General features: G+C 36.9%; 1 protein-coding gene across 2 annotated transcripts; it reads left to right on the top strand.

The window, feature by feature from the left end:
* Positions 1–4,853: 4,853 nt before the first annotated feature.
* On the top strand, positions 4,854–24,294 carry LOC120136564 (zinc finger CCCH domain-containing protein 41-like). Of its 2 annotated transcripts, none has more exons than XM_039152555.1 (5): positions 4,854–5,176; positions 19,958–20,816; positions 21,298–22,512; positions 22,831–23,190; positions 23,686–24,294. In XM_039152555.1, exons 2-5 carry the CDS (start codon positions 20,043–20,045, stop codon positions 24,148–24,150), a joined length of 2,814 nt encoding a protein of 937 aa, XP_039008486.1. In that variant the 5' UTR covers positions 4,854–5,176; positions 19,958–20,042; the 3' UTR covers positions 24,151–24,294. The 2 variants fall into 2 exon arrangements, with proteins under 2 accessions (XP_039008486.1, XP_039008487.1); XM_039152556.1 differs by having other exon boundaries at positions 19,931–20,816.
* The last annotated feature ends 758 nt before the right edge of the window (positions 24,295–25,052 follow it).

The raw sequence follows: 25,052 nt of genomic DNA, 5'->3' as shown, positions 1-25,052 counted from the left end.
TCTTTGAGATTCCGAGCAGTTAGTTTCAATCATGCTGTTGAGGCTACGAAGTCGTTTTTCACATCAGTTTTCACTTACTTGATGACATTGAAGAAATAGGCTCAGCTTACGTATATTACCCTTATTCCTATTGTTACTGGGGTTATCATTTCCAGTCATGGTGAACTGAGTTTTCATCTATTTGGTTTATCATGTGCATTTCATCTACAACAACAAGAATTCCATGAACCTCCTTCTGTACATGGATCCTATAGCTGATGTATTTCTACTTCCTACAACACTCATTATGGAAGAAAACGTGATCGGTATCACACTTACCTTGCTCAAGATGATATCAAGATCAGTTGATATCTCTTATTCAATTTGTCACTAGCATATCTCGTGAATTTGACCAACTTTTTGGTCATACCATCATCTCACTTGTATTCCCATTGAGTTTTGGTCTCAAGTAGTCTTATGATATCATACAAAAGTTCTGAACACTATGAAAGAGCTTCCATGACCAGAAATCTATGCAGAAGCCACAGGAAAGGATGAATATGTTGTCGAATGTTTTACGATCATCTAAGCAGAAGCCACAGGAAATGATGAATGTGTTGTCAAATGTTTACGAAACATCTGTGCAGAAATCACAAGTAAGGATGAATGTGTTTTACGAACCAGTTATTATGGTGTTAAACCAATGTTGCTATCATATGGTGTTTTCATTTATTGATGTGAGATAAAGTTTGTCTCCTTCAACCCCAAGGTTAGAAGTGAGATATGATGAAGATTTCTTTCCACAGAAGGGAAGCTGAAATTCTAACAACAAGAAACTAGTGGAGCCAACTAAGGATGAACGACAGGTTGTTGTTAAACATCTCAACATGATATGGTCTGAATGGCTTTGTTCGAGATCCAATTAGATGTAGAGACATGAAAGGAATTAGGATGAATCCTCCTTATGATGTGTTTCAAGAGTCAAATCAGAACAAACTCTATTCTCCTAATTAATTTGCTGAGTCATGCATATCTACATCTACACTCTTCAAAGATGATAGATTCTCTCTCCAAAGATGATAGATTCTCTTTTCAAATATGAAAGCTTTATTAGATTTTTACACAAGTCCAAGCAAAGAAAGCCGATGTTATCAAAGACAAAAATGGGGCATCAAGTCATAATTCTAATTACGACAAGAGTTTCATAAATGAAATATTTCTTTTGAGACTTTAATGAAATGAATAAGACACAAAGATACAAGTTGATCAGATGGTTCTTTAGAAATGCAAGCTTGATAGCATAAGTTGCTACACTGATATATGCAGAAAAGCCTGTAAAGGAATAACTAAGTAAAGGAAGACTGAGTTCGCCACTTTGAAGTCAAATGAAGATTGCATCAACATTTTTTGCATTCATAAGAACATCATTTGCATAAAAGAAAATGCATTACACTGATAAATTTGATTGCATTCAAATATGAAGTTTTACAGATCTTCGTATGAAAAAGAAGATTCATGATACCTTACAAGAAGAAGGTAGAATTCAAAATCTCAAATACAGGAATCACGCAAAAATCTAAAGAATAGATGGACGCGATCCACAGAGGAAACATTATTTTGAAATGGGGCATGTTACCCAATCAACAAGTTATTTTGAAAAATGAGAAAATGATTTCCAAAGTTTCTCATTCAATCTTTTCTGAAAATGAAATTGTTGAATAGTAAGAAAACGATTTCCAAAGTTTCTTACTTAGTAAGCTATTTCCCAAATTTATAAGCCTTACAGGTCATCCATAAGACCTTCAGTGCAAGATGTTTTTAAATAGTAATTTATCTCACTTGAGATTGTTTTTCTTAAAACAAGATTCGTCTCGCTTGAGACAGTTTCATTAGAAACAGAAATTTCCATCACTCTATGGATCAACTTTTTCAGAGAAAGTTCATAATGAGAAGAACTTATCTGAAGAAGGAAGAAAAAGTTCATAATGAGAAGAACTTGTTCAACATTTTGCTTGATTCTATCCCAGAAAGAGATAAATCAGCATCATATTTTCCAGAGAAAGTTCATAATGAGAAGAACTTATCTGAAGAGGAAGAAGAAGTTCATAATGAGAAGAGCTTGTTCAACCTTTTGCTCGACTCTATCACAAAAGGAGATAGATCAGCACCAACATTTCCAGATAAAGTTCATAATGAGAAGAACTCATCTGAAGAAGGAGAAGAAGTTCATAATAAGAAAAACTTATTTGACCTTAGCTTGATTCATCACCTATGAAGCTGAATCAACAACCCCTCTTTTGAATATCAACATTTCCAGAAGGAGTTCATAATGAGAAGAACTCATCTGAAAAAGAAGAATTTGTTCAACTTTTTACTAAATTACATCACAGAAAAAGATGGATTATCATCCCCAATGGAAAAATGGAAGAGTTCATAAGGAGAATAACATTGTTCAACCTTTTTCAAATCCATCACAGAAATAGATATATCATCATTCCTAGTGGAAAAGTTCATAATAAGAAAAACTCGTTTGAAGTGATCGAAAAATTCATAATGATAAGAACTTATAGCTCATAAGTTGAACATTTCAAGCTAAAAATGGTGCTTTACGTCTTTGCTCCATTCCTGCTCCACAGCAACGAGCAAAGAGGGGCACTTGTAAGCACCATTTTTACCTCCCCATTCCAGCAGTTCCACGTTACAAATCCCATCAGTTTCTAGCACTGCCAGCAGCCCCTCCACGTTGTAAATTCCAGCAGCTTCCAGCACTGCCAGCAGCCCCTCCATATCCTCGTTCCAGCAGCTTCCAGCAAGCATCAACTGCACACCTTATCTCCCCTAAGACGGCCACGTCATAGGTGGGTGACTCACCGAGTTACCTTCCTTTAACTGGTCCAAAGGGAGTACGAAGGAGCTTATAAAAAGCCCCATCGACTGAACCTGAAGGAAGGGAAGAGATCACCAACAACACACAGCTACAAAATCGAAACAAAAAAAATAGAGGAAGAATGAGCAACCAACATCGACAGTAAGCAAAAACGGACAACAGCAACCCGAGAGCAAGCCAAAACATACCAACAAAGCAAAAACATAGAGCAAGACAGAGAGACCACGACAACAAACAAACAAAAAAATATTGAAAGGAGTGCTTACCATCGTCGTTGTAGCTTCAACACCATCTAGAAGTCTAAAAGCCAAAGGTATTAACGTAGATCTATAGAGTTTGGTAGATTTTTAAGCAAAACTAAGCTTAGATTTGGGTTTAAGATAAACAAGACTTCGATTTGGTGGGTTTTGGAATTTCGGCCACTGTGGATGGTAGCCGACGACGGCGGTGATCGACGGCGGAAGGTTGCCGGCCGATGACTGGCCTTCCTCTATTGGATGATTTTTTAGAGAGAAAGAGGAGATAAATTCCATTCTCTCTCTTAGAGAGAGAAATGAAATGAGAAAATGAGAGCATTTAGCTCTTTAGGGCCGGTTGGGAGGCATTTATACCCTCCCAAAAACGACGTCGTTTTGGGGAGGGGCTTTTGGGTAAATTCGCGCAGGATCAAACCACGCGCGTAGTCATCCTGGTTTTGTAAAATTCCATTATAGTCATTGAAATTAAATTTAGATCCTTATAATTTGATCTTTTAATTTTATTTATTTATAATTTAGTCATTGATATAAATATATAGATTTTAAGCAAATAATCGATTTAGCCATCATAATTTTGTTAATTAATATTTTAATCCCTAATAGCATGTTTTAATTTAATTTAATTTGATGTCTGAATTTTATATATATTTATTTTAGTCCCTAAATTAATAATAGGAAAATAGCATATTTAGTCACTAAATATTAAATAATTATTTATAAATTAGATATTTAATTTTAATATGTTATAATTTAGTCACTAATTTTAATACTTTTATTTAATTACAAGTTTTATTACTTTTTATCTTTAGTTTTAATTTTATTTTAGTTACTGTTTAAATATATTTTAATTTTATATGTTTAATATTTTAATTATTATTATTTTATTTTTATTAATATATATTATTTGATTAATTTTAAAAATTAATAATATTTGTTTATTTTTATATAATAAGAAAATGACAGTCTTAATGCAACTAGATGTCTTATTCTGGTATTTTAAAAATAAATAAATATCTTAGTTATAAAAATATAAAAATAATATATTTTCTTAAAAATTATTAAAAATTTTAAATAACAGAATTATAAATTAAATATATATTTGAATTTTTAAATTTTCAAAAATAGAGACAATTTATAATTAATGAGTATCAATTTTGGGCGTTGTGGGGCGCTAATCCTTCCCCAAACGTATCCGACCACGAATTCTTTTTATCTATTAAAAAATGAATTTTTGGTTAAACGCATACCGGTTTATCTTTTAAATGATGTTTTCTTAAAAACTCTTTTAAAATATAATTTTTAGGTATTCGACCTACCTAACCCAAAAGGCCGATGGCGACTCCCAAAACATTTTTAAAATCAAAATCATTTTTTATTCGCTTTACTTTCTCGCCAAGTAAAATTTTTGTGTCCGGGCGAAAATCGGTTACGACAAACCTAGTTTGCTCTATTCGCAAACTAGATTAACAAATATTTTCTACACAAAAGGTCAGTAGATCGAATCATGACGCTTGTGAATGGATCAAATTGAGTTGGAAGGGTTGCAGAATAAAACTGTAATGCTCGATCTGGATTAGTCAGTCAATAAATTTTATTATATTTTGTTAGATGAATGAAAATATTGTGTGTTTTTTTTTCAATTCATATTTTTTCACATAAACTGTACGAATATAAATAAAATACACGCATTAACAGGCAATGACATTATTTTTCCCGTAACCATTGAAGGCAAAGAGAAACCCTAATCATTGAATTGAAACAATGAAATTTTGTGGGGGCAGATACAAATGAGCGCAAAAATTTCTTCCTTCACAAATCTCTCATTCCCATCGGGACAACGTCCGAATTAAAATCTACCCCCTCGATTATAACTTCATTACGATCACGCCATTCACCGCCTTCTCTCTCGGACCTGCCTTTTTTCTATCTCCCCAAAATAGCCCTCCGTCTCATCGTAATTTACCTTCTCTTGTTTTCAAGTCGGGTCGTATTGGATCCGGAATCAGAAGGTAGCTCCGAAGGCATTGTTCATTCTGCTCTTCTAGAATATTCTGTAAGTTCCCTTTTTCTCTACTATTATATAGATTTTATTTATTGATTATTGTTTTTTCTGACAAGCCTAGATGGCTAATTTCGTTTTGATTTTTTTCCTAATCATTCAAATTTCGTTTATGTGATTGGATATACATGGAATTCTTTAATTTGAGCTCTTTTTTTTTTACAAATTTTAATAGTTTTCGGGTTAGGGTTTGTTTCTATATTTCCCCCTTGATTTTCGACTGAATTTGCGTGTAAGATTTTCGTCTTTTCAGCGTTAATGTAATTTAACTAAAGAATTGTTGCTATTGAGCTTGTCATCTCTAGGTTACTAATTAAGATTCATGCTCAAGGAGCAAAGAAATCAGTTATTCCGAATTTTATTGTGTCATTTCCATAGCTTTGAAGCGATATTGAGTGTAGAAGCAGTTCCATAGGGGTATTCAATTATTTTCTGTAACTTTTAGTTCTGTTATGAAGTTAAGCATCATGAAAAACGCAGCAATACTCATGGTGTTTTTGGTAATGGCATTTGGTTTAATTGATGTGTTCTTTGGTATTTATGTGAGGATGCCTTTTCGGCCTTTCAAAGGAGGTTTTATTGAACATAAGTTATTCGATGTAGTTTATAGGAGTAATTTTTCGTAGAAAATATAAAATGAAGATTGAACACAAAAGTAGTGTTGGAGATGTTCTTTGTGGAGACTAATGAATATTGTTTTAGAATTGAACTATGGAGGCTAAGCGCCTAAGCCGTATTTGGTTTTGGTTCTGTAATTTTGGTAGATGGATTTGAATTGGAGACTTCGAGTGTTGGATTTGGGCCTACGGAAACAGCTCATCATAAAGCTATGAAAGTTTAATTTGTTAGCTTTGAACTTAATATTCTTTGATTGACTATTGGGGTACAAAATCGGGTTATAGAAATATGAGAGACTTAATTCTGAGGCATTCGAAAATATAGTCAACTTTTTTGTAGAGGCTATCTCATTTGCCTTGCTTCCCTAAATTGATTTATGGTTTTCGGGGCTATGGGTTATATGATTCATTTGGACATATGGTTATCATAATAAGTGCAGTAGAAATTGTGTTAAAAGCAGATTAATCTGCTCAAGGGACAAATATGATATCAAACAAAGAAGTATATTGATAAGTTATGGAGTTTACTTTTTTTTATAGAAATAAGAGGCCTCATTAAAAATCTCCCTCTTAGAAGTCCTTTACCCTAAGGCAAGAACCAACTAGCGGAAGGAGGAAAAGAGTGCCTCAATATATTGATTTCAAACAAAGTACATAAGACTTAAAAACACTCCTGCAGTTACATAAAACTTAAACACACTCTTACAAATCCTTACTGCTAAACACCCAAACCCACTGAAACAAAGATAACAATCGCCCAATCCCTCCTTTGCTAGCTTATCAGACTCGCAGTTACAACTCCTAGGAATCCACCTCACAATAATCTCATTCACAGAAACAATAGATACTATATCCTTACAAAATTTGTAAGAAAAGTAGGAATTGTCGTTTGATCTTTCATCCAATCCACTGTTAACTTACTATCACTTTCCACAATGAGTCTTCCCTTCGATACCCAATCTGAAGAGAGAAATATGTCTATGCCTTTTTTGATAGCTTTCAACTCTACTAGAATGATAGGAGTAGGACCAACATTTTCTGAAAAAAATAAGCTTATTCCGATTCCAATCTCTTAGAATACCCCCAATTCCAACAATCATCCCAACACTACTAACAACTCCATCTACATTAATCTTATAAAAATCAATTGGAGGGAGACTCTAACAGACCACAGGCCTATTCAAATCCTTAAATGCAGAAAAATTATCTGCCAATGAAGGATCACCAATTAAAGAATATGGTCGTATAGGGGGTTTTGTTTAAGTGTTCTGTAAATTTTATAGTTTTGTTAGTTTGTCTTCTGGCTGTATTTTATGTTCTGTGCCATTGATCAATAAAATCCTAAGGCACTCTTTTCCTCCCTCCGCTGATTAAGGAACTTTCCCAAAAGATCCATTAATCAAGAAGGAGGTTTTTAATGAGGCTGTAATTCCTATAAAAAAAAAAGAATCCACCTGAATAGAGAGAGTAGGATACTTTGCTAGAAACCATTTCACTAATCTGAACCGAACGGTGAAAAACAATGAGAATCTGTCCAGTTTTCCACTTTCAAAGATAATTTCATTTCTGATCTTCTATATTGACCATAAGACTGCCCCTGGAATAAACTTCCACTAGCAAAATAGGGCCTCAAATCAGACCAAAAGGGAGGGAGGATCAGAGGGTATAGCTAACCTAATACCCCAGAAGCCTATAATTTTGTTCCACAATTCCCACGAAACCTGACAAGCAATAAAAAGATGCTGAACAGATTCTTCACATTAATTACATAAAGGGCAAAGAATATCACCCCTATAAGAACCCCCTTTTTCTTCAATTCAACTCTCACCGCTACTTTTTTATGGGATACTTGCCAAAGGAATGCCTCGACTCTAGGAGGAACTAAACCCATCCACACACATTTGTTCCACAGAAATGATTCCTCATTAGAAGAGGAAAAAGACCTCCTGCAAGCTTTTACTGAAAACAACCTCTCACCTACGCCATCCCATAGCAAACAATCTTCCATAGAATCAATTAATTTAATGTCCTTAAGTCTATCCAATAACTCTAACAACTGAACCACTTCCCAATCACAAAGATTCCTCCTCGTCTTAATATTTCACTCTCATCCATTCGAATCAAAACTTCCAAAATCAGCAACATTGCCCAATTGATTTGATGAAAGGGCAAAAATCCTAGGAAAAAGAACTTTCAAGGAAAATCCCTAACCAAGTATCATTCCAAAAGGAGATCGAATTGCCATTCCCTACTTGTAGCTTTGCGTGGGATCTAAGGCAACCTCCAATTAAATCATCTTTGGTGAAGTTATTCACAATTCCCCTCCAAATCCAAGAGTCCTTGTGAGAGAGGACCTTGGTAATATCCATGGAATGACAACTAACATTGTGTTTGCTACATAAGAATCTCTTCCACATCGAATTTTTCTCATTAGCAAACTTCCAAATCCATTTTCCCAAGAAAGCTCGATTAGTAAGTTTCAAATCAGCAACTCCCATACCTCCGCCACTCATCGGTTTGCAAATCTTATTCCAACTGACCCAATGCATTTTCTTCTTCTCATCCCCTCCACACCATAAAAAAATTGCCATCAAAGAATTTAACTTCTGACATATAATAGATGGCATCTTGAACATAGATAGATAGAAGACCGGTAAGGATGACAATACTGACTTGATAAGCACCAATCTACCAGCCATTGACAAAGAGGAAGCTTTCTACCCTGCCAATTTCTTATTGAAGTTCTCGATGACCGGCTCCCACAATTTCTCGTAATTCCTTTTTGCCCCTAATGGAAGGCCTAAATAGACCGATGGAAAAGAACCAATAGAACAGCCAATAGCCGAAGCCCAATCTCCCAAGATGTCATCCTCCACATTAATACCATAAAGTTTTCTTTTAGCTAAATTAAGATGAAGCCCCGTCATTAAGCTAAAAATCCTCAAAACTCTTCTAACATTCTTAATCTGGGTAATGGAAGCTTGACAAAAAATAATTAAATCATCTGCAAATTGAAGATAAGACAAAGTAAAATTGTTTTGATTCCTGCCAAAAGAAAACCCTTGAAATAGGCCAGATTCCACAGTTTTAGTTAACATCATATGAAGTAATTCACCAACCACATTAAACAGAAGAGGAGAAAGACTACAGCCTTGTCTCAAGCCTTTAGCAATAGGAAACTCTTCTGTAGGTGACCCGTTCACTAAAACCGAAATTGAAGTAGTGGCAATACACTGTGAAATCCATGAACACCACCTGTCACCGAAGCCCGTGTCTTTCATTAGCCTTAGAAGAATATGCCAGTCCACAGTATCATATGCTCTACTGAAATCCACTTTAAAAATAGCCCCTTTAAGCCTTTGTTTCCTCCAAAAATCGATTCCTTCATTAGCTAAACATGCACAATCCAACAATTGCCTCCCCGGAATAAAAGCAAACTGAGTGGGGCTTACAATATCATTAACACAGGATATAAGTCTTTTTGAAAGAACTTTTGAGAGAAATTTGTATAAGTTGCCCATAAGACTAATAGGTCTATAGTCTTCAATACTCTCTAGATTACCTTTCTTTGGAATCAAGGTAATAAATGCATGATTTACCTCATGAACCCACTTCTTCCCTTTATAGAAATCTGAGAAAAACTCCATGATCTGCTCCTTCAAATTATTCCAATATTTCTTATAGAAGCCCATGGTAAAACCATCTGAACCAGGAGCTTTTGAACTTTCAGAGGTTGAAATTGCTTGCCAAACTTCTTGCTCATAAAACTCTTCTTCAAGATAATCCCTTTGAGCTACTATCAATTGCTTAAAATCAAAATTAAATCCGTCAACTTCCAAAGTTGATCTCGCATTATAGGCAGTCTTGAAGAAATTGAACACACATGCTTTTATCTGTTCTGGATCCTTAATAACCCCACCTTCAGATTTCAATGAATGAATCGTATTATATATGTTCCTTTCATAGCACTCTAGTGAAAAAACCTTGTATTTCTATCTCCATCTCTAATCCATCTATTTATGGACTTCTGAAACCAAATACTCTCTTCGATTCTCAGCGGCCTCCATAACTCCTTTTTAAATTCAATCAACTGATCCCACTCACCTGAAGACAAAATTCCAGCTTGTGACTTTCTGTCCAAATCATTAATTTTGAATTCCAGCAGCGAAATGGACTCTGCCAGCCCTCTGTGACTGCTTCCAGACCATTCTTGATTTTATTTTTAACAGCCCGTAGCATCCTGAAAATTCCCCTTTTATTCTTCTTCTTCTTCTCGATTGCCATTGATTCTTTAACCAACTCATCAAAACCTTGTTCTTCCAAAAGAAAATTAAAGAACCTAAAAGGTTTAGGTCCCCAATTAATAGAAACATCCTCCAACAAGATCAGATTATGGTCTGAAATTGATTTCGATAAAAGACATTGTGCAACATTAGGAAAACTGTTAAGAAATCTGGCACAAATTAGAAACCGATCTAATCTAACCCATGTTGAAGATTCTCTATTGTTACACCAAGTGAAAGTTCCTCCTGACATAGGCAAATCAATAAGGTTAGCTTGTTACACAAATGATCTAAGTATATCGATGGCATGCCAATTTTGTGATTTCCCTTGCTTTTCTTCCGGATCAAGATACGCATTGAAATCTCCCCCAATACATACTGGTATATTCAGAGAAATTACAAAATTCAACAGCTCCCCATAAAACTCCTTTTCAGTTTCAATAGGAGGCCCATAAACATTTATAACTGCAAACTCCATTTGACCATTCATAAATTTCCCCACTAAAGCCAGAAACCTGCTGACCTGTGATTTGAACCACACTTTCATTCCACATACTAATCAACCCCCCGATGATCTTGAGCTGGGGACACCAATACTCCCTTTAGCAAATTACCCCCTATCCTCCTTGTAATCGACACATGCCATTGTTCCAACTTAGATTCTTGAATAAAAAGAAAAACCGGTTTTATCTTCTTTACTTGCCTTGCGACTGCTACAGACTTCTCACCTCTCCCTAGACCCCTTATGTTCCATGAAAGAATACTTAATTTATGCATATAATAATCAACCCCAAACACCAAAAGACAAATCCTGCAAATAGCATATACTGTCCAACAATCATCCTTCCCTTACAACCTCTGAACCTTTCTCAAGACTTAAATTTTTTTCAATAAAAGCCTCTTTCCCTTCCTTGAATGAAATACCTAACATTTGACAAACTTCCCATGTAGCTAGTGCTTCCTCCAACAACTTCGGAAAAAGGAATGAAGAAGCAGTATTAATATTTACCAAGTCCAAGGCTTCAGTGATTAAAACTCTTTTCTCCCTTCTATGATCTTTTGCAATCCCTGAAGTAGTAAAAGAAGTTGTTGCCACAGTCTCTGAAAATTTGCTGCGAATTAGGGGGATCATAGATATACTCTGAAAATTGTCAGGACAAATATTATCCTTATCCTTCTCGCATCCACTAATTCTTGAAGGAAGTTGCTGACTATTTCTAAATTCAGTAATATTTTGTTTATGCTCCAGAATACCGTCTGAACCAGTGTTTTCTTCTTCAATACCCGAACACAACCAGATTCTTCTATCTCTTGTCCTTCTATACACTCTAGCAAATCGTGCTCTTCCCCTCCTTCCATCAGGTGCACTTCCCCTCCTTCCATCAGGTGCACTTCTTATAGACATACTTGTAGAAACAGGATATCCCAGATTCCACTGCTTAGACTTCCTTACATTAACTTCACTGTTTTCCTCCTGTATTAGTTTTCCTTCTACTTGCTTACCGAAAACATTACCCTCAACTTCCTGTACTCCATTTTTCTCCTCTATTATGTAGCATCTTTCATCTTCATTTGATTCCAAAAGAGACTGAACCTTGGATTGATTTTCTAGCCCATCCCATTTAAATTTCACAGCAGGCCCAGTAGGAATTATTTTTGTAACTGGCGAATATGACTCTCAGTTAGAATCAGAATGGGCTGAATGACACTGGTCCACAACTTCTCGCAGCCCAAGACCCGCATAATCCCTATTAAGATTTAATTCAAATTCAAATTTGCCTGACACCCCATTAATATTGGTTTGCGTGGGTGGATTGTAGTTAGACGATATTGGAAGGATCAAAGCACCAAGAGAGAAAAAGATAACCCAAGGAATATTGTACATCAACCGTTGAGAGAGAAATGGCGAAAAGTAATTTATTTTCCGAGGAGATTTGGAAGGTGTTTGTTGATAATCTTAGTCGGAGAGTGTCAAGACGTGCATTAAAGGAAATGTTCTTAGTTCATGGTCCAGTTCAGAGAGTCTATATCCCCAAGGAAACTAGAAATCCAAAATACAGATTTTCCACTTTTGCTTTTGTGCAATTTGGAAATGAGAATGGTTTGAGAAGGGCTGTAGAAAATCTTAATGGTGCGGTCATAGATGGGAGAAGGATCACGGTTGGAGTCGCAAGATACAAGGAATCTCGTGCATGGTTAGAGCACAACAATAACGATTTAAAGAAGGTTGTATGTTCAATTACTGCATATATTTCGTATTAAAAGAGCCAGATGATGTTCATAGAAGTTTGAGGGATGACAGATCGTATAAAGATGCATTGATGTCTAACAGGAGGTCGAAGAGTGTTCTAGGGATCAAGGATATGGCCACTGATGGTCAAAATAGGGGAAAAGTCGAGAAAAACATCATGGAGATGTATATTTCATCTGAGAGCTCGAGCTGGGTTAAAAGATCATTGACAGGGATTATTAAGCATTCATTTGAGTTGGATTTTGTTCATAATGCCTTAGTAAATGAAGGCTATGACGTCCAGATTGTTAGATGGTGGTATGTCTGGAATTCTTGTGTAATAGTTTTTAATTCAGTTGAAGAAATGTTAGACGCCTGGATGAAGAAGGAAGAAGATCTTCAATTCTGGTTCGATCGTTTAGAGCCATTACTGAACGAAGATGGTGTTCCAATGGCTTTTTGCTTGGTTGAGTTATTTGGTTACCTCTTTATGCTGGAATGAATCTTTCCTTGAAAATATAGCACGGAGATGGGGGAGGGTGGTAGATATTCTTGATGACACTAAGCAGAGGGAAGATCTTACAAAGGCAAGACTTCTAATTAGGGTGGCTAGCCCTTTTGATGTTCCAGACCAGATTACTATTGGATCATATGGAAGATCTTTCAAAGTCACCATGAAGATTGGATCGGCGAATGATGATACTATTTTCTTTTCCACCAATCCTCCGGTAGTCAGTTCCAATGAGGGGTAGTTTGGAGCGTTCATGACTGAGAATGAAGAAGACAAGGTATGGCCAGAAAATGAGGAAGGTTCTGATAGATCGTTTGAAGAAAATCGTCAGAGAGTGGACAGTTGGATGGAACTGGGCGCAGCTATCGAGTTTTGTGGAGTTGGTGGGGATAATCGATTTCCAAGAATTTCAAAAATTGGATCAGATATTAATGGAAAGTCAGAAGTGCAGAATAGGGGGAGTATCAAAGTGGGTGAGTTTGCAGGTTTGGGGTTGAGAGATTCAAATATGTCGACTGATGGGTCTGTAGCCCAATCAGAAGAAGATGAGTTTTCTGGGCCTATGTAATAAGGATTATTCCTGCTGGGCCAAGAATTAAAATTGATAAATTTGGGAATATTGTTCAGGATCAGGATTTGGCTAAGTCAGGAATTTACAGTAGAGAAGAAGAGGGGAAGAGGTCAGATTCAGAGATTATTGAACAGGTTGGTTTATGAGCCAAGGATTCTAAGTTAATGGTGATAAAACCTACCATTAATATCTCAGGAAGTAAATTAAAGGGTAGACTGTTTTATAAGTCTGATAGTTCGTTAAGTACCAAAACTGGGCCGTTAGAGAAAAGGAAAATCAGAAGTTACAAAAGGGTCTACAAAAGGTGTAGGGGCAGAAAATACTGGCTGGGAAGTATCTTGAATTTTAAGCCTGAGAAAGAAAATGCCTTAATCGTCAGGGACTGGAAAAATTTGAATTCTAGAGGTATTCAACTGGATAGTTTGTCAGTGGATCTAGAGTTTCAGGGTTGTGAGGATGTTAATGATGGATTGAGTTCAGGGGATAAGAGTGTGGATAGGGTGGTTGAAGGATTGCAGTCAATGGGTGATAATCATTGTTTTGAATCTGGTTTTTTTATCAGAAGAGCTAGAAGACATTTGTTAAGGGAAGCTTTAGAAAGAGTGAGCATTTCAACAGCTTCCTCTTCAGGCTTTTTAGATTTATTGGAAGAAGCTTTAGCTACTTTGGAGATAAGTAAGCTGCTGGGGATTTCTTTTAAGCAAGGACAACAAGCCTTTTTGGATAAGATTATTAGTTTGAGAAAGGCTTGAGGATGGACAAACAGGGGGATTTTGCGAGGGGTTTAGATGGTTGATTGCTCTATGATGATGTTAAACTTATCTATAATAACATGGAATGTTAGAGGATTGGGTAGAAGAGAGAAAAAAAGGGTTGTTCAGAGGCTAGTTTCTAATTACTATCCTCAATTTCTTTGGTTGCAGGAAACGAAATTGGAGAAGATTCAAAGGTCTTTTATGAGAAGGAATGGGTTAAATAATTTGCAAGGGGTTATTGAGTATCCATCGGTTGGTTCGTCAGGGGGGTTACTGTTTTGTTGGGATGATAATGTATTTGAGTTGCAAAATCAGTGTACAACCAGAAGATTTATTGCTATTTCGAGGAGGTTTCGTGCAAATAATTTCAAGTGCAGATTCATTAATGTGTATGGCCCTTCGGTTAAGGAGGAGAAAGAGAGTTTTTTTGAAGAGTTAAGCATGTTCATTAGAGGACATTCTGAGCCTATTTGTGTTGGAGGGGACCTTAATGTTTATTTACATGAAGATGAGAAGATTGGTAGAGCCTAAAACAGGAATTCTATAGAGATTTTCAGTCGATTTCTTCTTCATACAGGTTTAATTGATTTGCCATCGAGTGGAGGTAAGTTTACTTGGTGTAATAACCAAGATTCCCCGACCTATGTTAGGCTGGACAGATTTTTGGTGGATAGCCAATTCATGGCTACTTTTCTAGATTTAACACAATCGTTGCTGCCAAGATCATTGTCAGATCATAATGCTGTAAGAATTGAGAATGGAGGTGTTAATTGGGGGAAAAACCGTTTAAACTGTTTAATTATCTGATGGATGAAGCTAGATTCGAGGATCTGGTCAGCTCTTCAATTCAAGAATGTAAAGAGATACAGAGGAATGCTGGAATTTTAATATTCTGAAAAAAACCAAAACTGCCATTAAAAATTGGGCAGGGAAGAGAGATAAGTATCCTTGAGCTTTAATTTCAGAATTAGAATTGAAGATTCAAAAATTAGAAGTGGAGGTTCAATAGCAGCAAGATGGTACTTATGATGAGAAAGCAGTTGAGTTAAAGGAGTTAAGATCAGAGTTATGGAAGTTGCATAAGATAGAGGAGCAGATTTGGTTCCAGAATTCTAGATCCAAGTAGGTAGAAGATAGGGACAGAAATACTAGATTCTTCCATACATGTGCTTCAGTTAGGAGGAAAAGAAATGCTTTGAATGCTCTTATAATCAGGGGGAATGTTATTCAAGACCCTAATGTTATAAAGGCCACTGTTAAATACCACTTCTTTAAGGGTTTTAATGACAAATCAACCTTAGAAGTGAAAGATATTGGGTTGGATTTTTCCAGAATTTCAATTCAGCAGAGTATAAGCTTGGAGAAAGAATTTACTGAGGAGGAAATTTGGGATACTTTAAAGTCTTGTAATATCAATAAAGCCCCGGGGCCAGATGGTTTTAAGTTGGGTTTTTTCAAGAGACATTGGAATGTACTTAAAGGAGAGATTATGAAGTTCTTTTCCAATTTCTATTCGGGGAAAGAGTGGGATCATGGCATCAACCATACTTTTATTACTCTTATTCCTAAGGTCTCTAACAGTGGTGACCTTAATGATTATAGACCTATTAGCTTAGTTGGTGGATTATATAAGATCCTCTCTAAGTGCCTATCGAGGAGGTTGAGGAGTTGTATTTCAGACTTAATTGGCCATACACAATTTTCCTTCACCCAAGGGAGACAAATATTGGACTGTTCTTTAATTGCAAATGAAGGAGTGGATTATTGGAGGAAAAATGGTCTTAAAGGTTGTATTTTCGAGGCAGATTTTAAGAAAGCTTATGATTCGGTTGATTGGGACATTTTGTTTCTATTAATGGAGAAAATGGGATTTGGTTCTAGGTGGAGAGGTTGGATAAAAAAATGTGTAACCACAGCTTCGGTTTCTGTTTTAGTGAATGGAGTTCCTACTGAGGAATTTCCAATGGCTAAAGGACTTAGACAGGGGTGCTCATTATAACCTTTGTTGTTTAATTTTGTTGGAGAACTTCTCAATCTGCTAATTTTAAAGGTTGTGGAACAGGGACTGTTTTCCGGATTGGTTTTAGAAGGGGTTGAGGGTGCTTTCAAATTATCCATCTACAGTTCGCGGATTATCTCATTATAATTTGTGGGGCTTCTAAGATGCAATTCTAAATGTGAAGAGGGTGCTTAGAGTGTTTCAAGTGATTTCTGGTTTGTAGCTCAACATGAAGAAAAGTAAACTGTTTGGTGTGAATTTGAATGAAGAACTTCAGCAGTGGGTTAATTCTATAGGATGTTCTGTGGGTAATTTTCCCTCTGACTATTTAGGACTGCCTTTGGGAGCTACTAGAAATTTTGCAGCACTTTGGAGTCATGTGGTTAATAATTTTACTAATAAATTAGCTGGGTGGAAGGTTTCTTCACTGTCATTAGCAGGAAGGTTGGTTTTAATAAAGTCGGTTCTATGTTCGCTCCCTACGTATTATTTATCTTTATTTAAGATACCAGTTTCGGTTCTTAAATCTCTCAACTCTATTATGTCGAATTTCTTATGGGGAGGGGGAATAGGTGGAAAGAAGATTCATTGGGTTAACTGGCAAAATGTGTGCAAGTCAAAATTCGAGGGAGGCTTAGGTATTCGAAAACTTATTTTCATGAATATTAGAGGTATGCTAATGAAAGGGGGTCTGTTTGGAGGGACTTCATTTGTTCTAAATACAATATGGATCCAACTTGGTTAATGTTTGACAGAAAAGTCCCACAAAGAGTATCTTGGATTTGGAGATCGGTGGTTATGAATCACTTTAAAGAGGACAGTATTGGCTCCAAGTTTAGAAGTTTGTACTCCTTCCGAGTTGGAGATGGCAAATTGATAAGGTTCTGGCAGGACAGTTGGGCTTTGGATTATCCTCTTCTAATCATTTTCCTATGATTATTTTCCATTTCCACTAACAGAATGGGCAAATTGTTTGAATTTGGGATATGCAGTTTTGAAGAAATTTAAATGACCGGGAAGTAAGTAGTGGGTTAATTTGATGAACGTTATTTCCTCTGTTTCTCTATCTATGGAATGTTCTGATGGGGTGTATACTGTTACATCTGGCACTAAGATTTGTTCATCCATTACTTTGGGTTCGAAAGAGGTAAATTTTTTGAAGAAGATTATTTGGAGGGGTCAGATTCCGCCTAGAGTGGAATCCTTTATGTGGCAGGTGGTGTTAGGGAAGCTGGCTGTTAGGACAGAACTGGTTAAAAGGGGAATTCAAGGAATTGAAGACATTATGTGCCCTCTTTGCAAGAGGGAGGAGTCTCCCACGCACTTGTTTTTCACTTGTTCGGTGGTGTGGACGATTTGGAACAAATTTCTGAATTTCTGGAAGATTAAGTCTGTTTTTCATGTTAATGCTAAAAACTTCCTACTAGCTTGGGCTAATTTGAAGTCTACCTCTACAATTTGGTCTTTTATTCCTGGGGCAGTCCTTTGGACAACTTGGAAAGTTAGGAATCATATTGTGTTTGAAGGAGGAAAGTTAGATTTGGCTGTTTTTTTTTTCCTAACAAGGTTTAGACTAGCTTCTTGGTTCCTTGCTAAGTACAAAGAGGTTTCTATTCCTAAGGATTCTCTTATTTCAGATCGTTCATTAGGGGATTTGTGCTCTCTCAATTCTAATCGGCTTGTAACTATATTGCCTTGGTCTCCTCCTCCTAAAGGTTTTGTAAAGTTAAATGTTGATGCTGCTACTACAAGAGATTGGAAGAAGAGTGGAATTGGAGGTGTTTTGAAGGACTCCTCAGGATTGACTTTAAGTTCTTTCAAGGAATCTGCTGGTCCGGGTCCTCCAACTTTTATAGAATTAAAAGCTATTCAGAAGAGTCTAATGTTCTATGCGAATTTACGAGAGGAAGGGTCGTCTGATTATCGAAAGCGACAGCAAGGTGGCTGTAGACTGGATTAAGGAAGTGGATTTAATTCCTGATGTTTATGCTTTTTTGATTAAAGATATTGTTCAGAGGCTTAATGTTTTAGAAGGTGTTGTTAGATGGGTTAGTAGGACAGCCAATTTAGAGTCTGATGCCTTAGCTAAAGAAGGAATTGGTTGATTCTGTGTTTTTAGTTTGGTTGTTTTATGGGTGTTTCGAGTTATGTGGTTCTGTTGGGTGTATTAATGGTTGTATCTTATGTAATTTTATGGTTCAATAAAATCCTAAGACACTCTTTTCCTCCTTCCGCTGATTAAGGAGCTTTCCTACAAGCTCTATTAATCAAGAAGGGGGGTTTTAACGAGGCTTGAAATTCTTATCAAAAAAAAATATTGGTTTGCGTGTGAGACTTTTTTTCAGAGATTATTCCCCGCTTTCTTCAATCATCCCACTTTCTTGACTTTTGTAAAGCTACATGACCACCTTTGACGAAACTCCCTCAGCTGACCTTCCTCGATTGTCTTCTTCCTTATCTGCACATACTCCATCACCCTACTTCGAATAATCAACACTGTAGCCATCATCTGAATAGTTTTGCATCTCTTCTCCATTTACATCAGAGCTTGCTTTACACTTCGCGACCAAATTAATTTTAACTTTAAAGGATCTACCATATGATCCTACAGTAATAGTTTCGGGTACATCGAAAGGACTTGCTACCCTTAACAACACTCTTGCCGATGAGAGGTCCTCTCTATTTCTTGTCTCCTACGGGATGCTTACAAACTTTCCCCACCTTCCTGCAAGTTTCTCCAAAAAAGGTTCATTCCAGCTTAGAAGTGGTAAACCAACAAACTCAACCAAGCAATATGCCAAAGGAACACCTTCTTCATCCACCAACGGAGCTAACCAATCAAACCAGATGTATAACTTCTCTCGAAAATTCGACCACGCCTTTAAGAAATCTTCATTTGAATTGAACACAATAATACCGGCATTCCTTACATATCCCCACCTAACTATTTTTACCTCGAATCCCTCCTTTGCCAAGGCTTTCATCACTACATCAGCCTGTAAGTGATCCCTTGTTAAGGAATTCTTCACCCAGCATGAATCTTGTAATGGTATGTGCATTTCCCATACATTCCTTGCTCCATTTTTTTTCCTATTCTGACCTCCCCTGTTTTCCAGTATTTCATGATCCAATCTCTTTCTGTTATCCACATTCAAAACCTCCTTATACGTTCTACCGTTTCTCAGACTTCGTGGTTTCTCCAGTTCCTCCTGTTGCCTCCCATTGTCCCCTCTAACTGGCTTATTACCTTCCAACTGTAATCTATTTTCCTCTGTTTCTCCTTTCCTACCCTTCTTATACTTTGCAACCCCCACCAAGACTCTCTTCCCATCAATCAGCGTTCCATCAACATTCTGTATTGCTCTTCTACAGCCTTCCTCCATCGCATATTGCACAAAGGCAAACGTTGATGATTTATAATTCGGTTTAACCATAAAACTTGGAATAAAGACCCTCACTACTCTTCCATAATGATTAAAAATATCTCTTAACTCTGATCTAGTAACTCTCTTACTAAGATTGTCGACAAAGACAGTCCATTCCTCATCGGAGGATGAATGACCTGTCACATGGAGTTTACTTGTTTATGGATTTAACATCTGTCTTATTGATTTCGTAAATAATTTTTATTCGTCTCAAATGTTAACATGTTTCTTTTCCCACTGCATTTTTGGTGATGTAAATGACCTTAATATCTGCAATTTAATTTTGGTTTTTGCATAAGCTTTCTTCTATGCTGTTTTATATTGTTAGTTCCTACCTAAACTCTTTCCTTTCTTCAGATGTTTTCCTTCAAATTTCTTCTCTAGGGAACGACTGCTGCATTTTGTTTGAGTTTAGTGCTTTGCATGCTGTAAAAGGATACAAATATATTGTTTATTTCAAAAGGATCTGATGAAGCTGAAAGTCTCATCGCCTGAGCTCGGTGGTATTTCTCCTCCTGATTGCATAAGTGAACCTGAGGAGAAAGAAGTTAGTGATGAAGAAGATGATGATCGGAACCATAAGCATCGGCGGCGGGATACATGCTCTCAACCTTTAGAGAGAGATTCTACAGATCCTTTATTTACAAGGCCATACAGAAAGCGCAATAAACCCTTTGGAAATGGGCATAATGAATCTCAAGCAGGTGAAACCTGGAAAAATTCTAACAGTTCGCCTCTAGAAAAAGACTTGAGACCTAAGTTTGATAGAAGATTCCCTGGGTTAGCATCCCTTCCTCGAGGACATTTGAACCTGAACCATAGAATTAGGCCAAACCAAACATTCAGCGGAGATTCTGGTCCTTGCCGCGGAAGAGGAAGGGATAACTCCTCTTGGAATCAACGTGATTCTAGGTTCAACTCTGTTGATATTGCTTATCAAATGGTTCAGCCAGGATCAGTTGCTCCAGGTCTCTTTGCAGGAAGGGGATTGCCAAATCTTTCAAACGCACAAGCCCCATCATGGAGTGCCTTTGGGCTAATGCCAGGAATACCAAATGGTGGTCTTGATACGCTCCATTCTATTGGTTTACAAGGGGTACTCAGGCCGCCGATGAATTCTTCATTAAATATGGGCATTCCTCTCCAACGTTGCAGAGATTTTGAGGAGCGTGGATTTTGTCTAAGAGGAGATATGTGCCCAATGGAGCATGGTGTCAATCGTATTGTTGTGGAAGATGTTCAGGTATGCATTGTGCTAATGTTTATCCTGATTTTGACATGTGGAGGCTTATGCTGTTTTCCATGAGCCTTTATATGCTTGTTCATCCAATATAATTTCACTTAGGACCAGGTAGGGAGATTGTTCATCCAGTTTACCTTTGGTGCCCTCAAAAAGTATAATGATGAGCAGTGTGTTAAAGATTTTTTTTCTTTTTTTTTAATGTTAAAATTTTCCATTTTAACAACTTTTAAATGCTTGTTGGCAATATACTTGCATTATATGCTGAACTACCAATAGAAGAAGCGCTTTAACCTCAGCCTCGCTCTTACATTTTAGTCTAAATATTCTAATTTTCTGAAATGTTCTCAATATTTATTGCTTGCAATCCAAATTACCTTGGTAGGAAAGTTTCTTGCTCAACATAGATTCTTTCTTATAACCTTGCAAGATTTAGCATTCCCCGTGTATCTGAGTTGACGGTAATTTTCTTTTCGATTTGCAGAGTCTGTTGCAGTTTAACCTTCCTGTCACGGTTCCAAGTGCACAAATATTGGCAAAACCTGCTGGCCCCGGGCCACCACCTTCAGGCCTTCCTCCTTCAACCACTTCGACGAACAGCAAAGGCATACATAGCAAAAATAATAAATCTGGAATTACGGAGGATGCTGTAGGTTTGAATAGTGCATATTCTGGTTCTACTAGTGCAAATGGTGATTTGTATGACCCTGATCAACCCTTGTGGAATAACAATGGCCCAGAAGCATCAGCTGCACTGACTGGACTTCGGTCACCCAAGACTAATGAAACAGAACCGTTGCCGAATAGTGACATCTCTGATCGTCCTCATGGCTGCTTACGTGATAGTGCTGATAATGAATTGCCAATTAGAAGCACCGGGTCACAGTGCATGAACTTGCCTGTTTGGGGTAGAGTTGGTAGCTCCAGAAGTGGAATAGACACAAAAGACAAAATTGGTCCAATACCCTCGGACCATCCTGAGAATGAAACCAAAGAAGAACAGGGAGCACTTCCTAGCTCTCAAGACATTTCTTGTCTTGTCAGACGGATCAACAGTGAGGATGATGGCTCCAAAGTTATGGATTCTTCATTGAAGTCGCAGATTGATTTTTGTAGTAGCCGAAAACCAACACAAAAGGCACTTCATACGCTGTTTGTCAACGGGATTCCCCAGAAATGCAACAAAAGAGAGGCTCTTCTTTCTCATTTTCGTAAGTTCGGAGAGGTTATTGACATCTACCTTCCATTAAATGGTGAACGGGCCTTCGTCCAGTTTTCAAGGAGGGAAGAGGCAGAAGCTGCTTTGAAGGCACCTGATGCTGTAATGGGTAACCGTTTTATTAAGCTTTGGTGGGCTAATCGGGATAACATACCTGTTGATGGAATAAAAAGTGGCAGTGGCGTATCTGTAACTCCACGTGTTCTAACAGCTTCTTCTATTCCAGCTCAACCTGTTGCCAATAGAGGAAAGGATAATCTTCTACCTGTTGCTCAAAAGAGTAATGTTGTCCATGGTGCCGATGTGCCTTCTCTGAACTCCCCTAAGCCTGTTAGAATGAATGGTCCCCAGCTTCCATCTCCATTGCAGAAAAAGTTAGACGCTCTGGAACAAATGAAAGAGGAATTGTGCAAGAAGCAGGAAATGCTGGAGCAAAAGCGGAATGACTTCCGGTGCCAGTTGGACAAACTTGAGAAACAAGTACAAACAACTTTCTTTAATTTTATAGACAATTTTCCTAAATATGCACTTCTCGAGTATATTTTACGTTGTCACAAGAATTGTTGTGTTGAAATCAGGTTCGGAAGTTGCATGTTTTTGGTCTTGTTGAATGATAGTATATTCTGTAGCCAAGTGATGTGAAAAACTTCACTATTGGACCATGCATGCATTTTATTTTCCAGTAGTTTGATTGCGTACACACGCTGGCATTAGTAGAGAGAGAATGATGGAACAGAAAATGAGGGTTTTAACTGTAAATGTGGGTTTAACATCTGATTCTATTTCAATCTTTTGCAGTCTAGTGTTGTCAAGGGAGATCTACTGACTGAGCCAGCTGCTAAGAGGCAAAAGGTGGGTATTGCAGCTGATCCTGCAAAAGCTTTGATTCCTGGTTCCTCTGAATCTGGTGCTTCTGCAGCAAAACCATACTCCATAGGGATGACAGATAAGAACAAATTGACTGAGAATGGTGCATCTCAAAGCCCAAAACCGAGTACCTCCATGGGATTGCAGGAATCTACAAGCTCAAAGCAGCAGTCTCGTAAGCCTCATCTGTCTGCACCTATTAGGCATCCATTCCCGGCGAATAAATACAAATTGGACAACCGACCAATTGCATTTAGAGTTATTCCGCCATTGCCTTCTGGTTTTGCAGATGTGAGTTACCCTCTCCCCTTTTCCTCATCTAAGAATTGTATTTACTCCTGGTATTTTATGCGGAAGAATTATTCCAAAGGTGTAATGAAGCCAGTTAATGAATAGAGAACTTTATGCTCTTTCACATGAAAATTCGAGTATAATCTTTTGCATGCTCTTTGAGGAAACCTCTGATATTTTGATTCTTGGGTATATTGTAGCTATATTGCTCCGATTCTTCATTTTTCTTGAAATATCAGTATCCGACATATATTTAGAAATGGGTATAGCGATATGATCCTACGGAAAAGCTTAGGAAAAAAAATCTGACAGAACCATATCAACCAGGTCCGAGTAGCATGTAACTTTTGTTCTTAGTCCTTGATCCTTGCCTAAAATTCTAGGCATGAGTCTCTCTCCCCTATCTAAAAGTGGCAATTATAATGACAAAATCAATTGCGTCTGTGCTCTTTGTTGTTGTCAATGAGAGGTAACTCATATCTGATTATCAATTAGGTTGCTGTTTTGAAGGAGCACTTCTTACAGTATGGAGATCTTTTCTCTGTGGAACTACAGGACGTGGAAAATGAAGATGCCGATGATACCAGGTCAGAGCCATTGAAGAATTGTTTGGCGCTTATAACTTATGGCACTCGCCAATCGGCAGAAAGGGCTTATATAAATGGTAAATGCTGGCAAGGCATCAATTTGCAGTTCAAATGGCTGACATTTAACACCAACTCTCGTAGCAAAGAAACTCCATCTTCCACACCCAAGGAACCATTAGAAGCTGATCGCCAGACAGAAGAAAAATCAGCATGCACCATTGCCCAAGAAATCACCGTTGCTTCAGGCAATGGGGAATCTGGGAATTCGGATCGAGAGAGTTTCATTGAGCATATGGAATCGGCTGAAGCTTCGGAGCAGACTCCATCCCCAACATCCAGCATGCAAGAGTCGCCTAAAGGCGACACAAGTTGAGGATCGGAACTTGTTTTTTCAGATTTGTACAGAGGTAAATAAATTATTCAATCTGTTGAAACTCTATCTCACTCTCAATAGCTGAAATTTCATTTCCTTTTATTTCTAGTTTTATATTGTTTCATGACTGGGATTATATGTAAAAGAAAAAAAATAACTTCGACTTTCTTTTAATCTTTTGAAACGCTTGCAGGTGTACACTTGTAGTTTCGGATCTAAATCGATTGCTTTAGGTTTATTTTAGTAAAAAAATTGATGTATTTTAATTCAATTTTTGTCAATAGTTAAATTAAGTTATCGAAGCTGACTAATATTTTTGACTTCGTTTTTGCATATAAATATAAATTTTTCATATGTATTCAGGGCATGTTTGTGAGTACATATAATGTGTTTTAGTAACAATATATATTTAAAAAATTTGAAAAACTCAAAAATACGTCAAGACATTGATATAACGTATCATATCAAAATAAAATTGGCATGTCCATTGATATGATACTAATAACCTTTGTTTTAGTGGTGGGTATAAATGCATTATTTATCTTTGCAATAAAACGAGACATCATATATCCGATCTTCATTTCAAATTAGGTCTTAAACTTTTGAACATTCTAATTTCATTCTCAAACTATGCTTTCATTTTAAATTAATCCCCGGGATTTTTAACATATCCAATCCATCCCCAAACTATAAGCCTCATTCTGTATTGATCCCTAAAGTTTTAAATATTCTAATTTCAACTTTGAAGTTTTGAATGATTTATGGGGATATTATTGAAATGTTCAAAAGTTTAGGGACTAATTTAGAAAAAAGGGTCATAGTTTGAAGGTGCATTTCAAATGTTCAAAAGTTAAAGGACCAATTTAGAATGGGAGTCATAATTTAGGGATGAAATTAAAATA

The sequence above is a fragment of the Hibiscus syriacus genome, unplaced genomic scaffold (assembly GCF_006381635.1).
Source record: "Hibiscus syriacus cultivar Baekdansim isolate YM2019G1 unplaced genomic scaffold, ASM638163v2 tig00110633_pilon, whole genome shotgun sequence".
Taxonomy (NCBI): domain Eukaryota; kingdom Viridiplantae; phylum Streptophyta; class Magnoliopsida; order Malvales; family Malvaceae; genus Hibiscus; species Hibiscus syriacus.
Note: the sequence above shows the minus strand (reverse complement) of the source record. Positions and strands in the feature narration are given on the sequence as shown.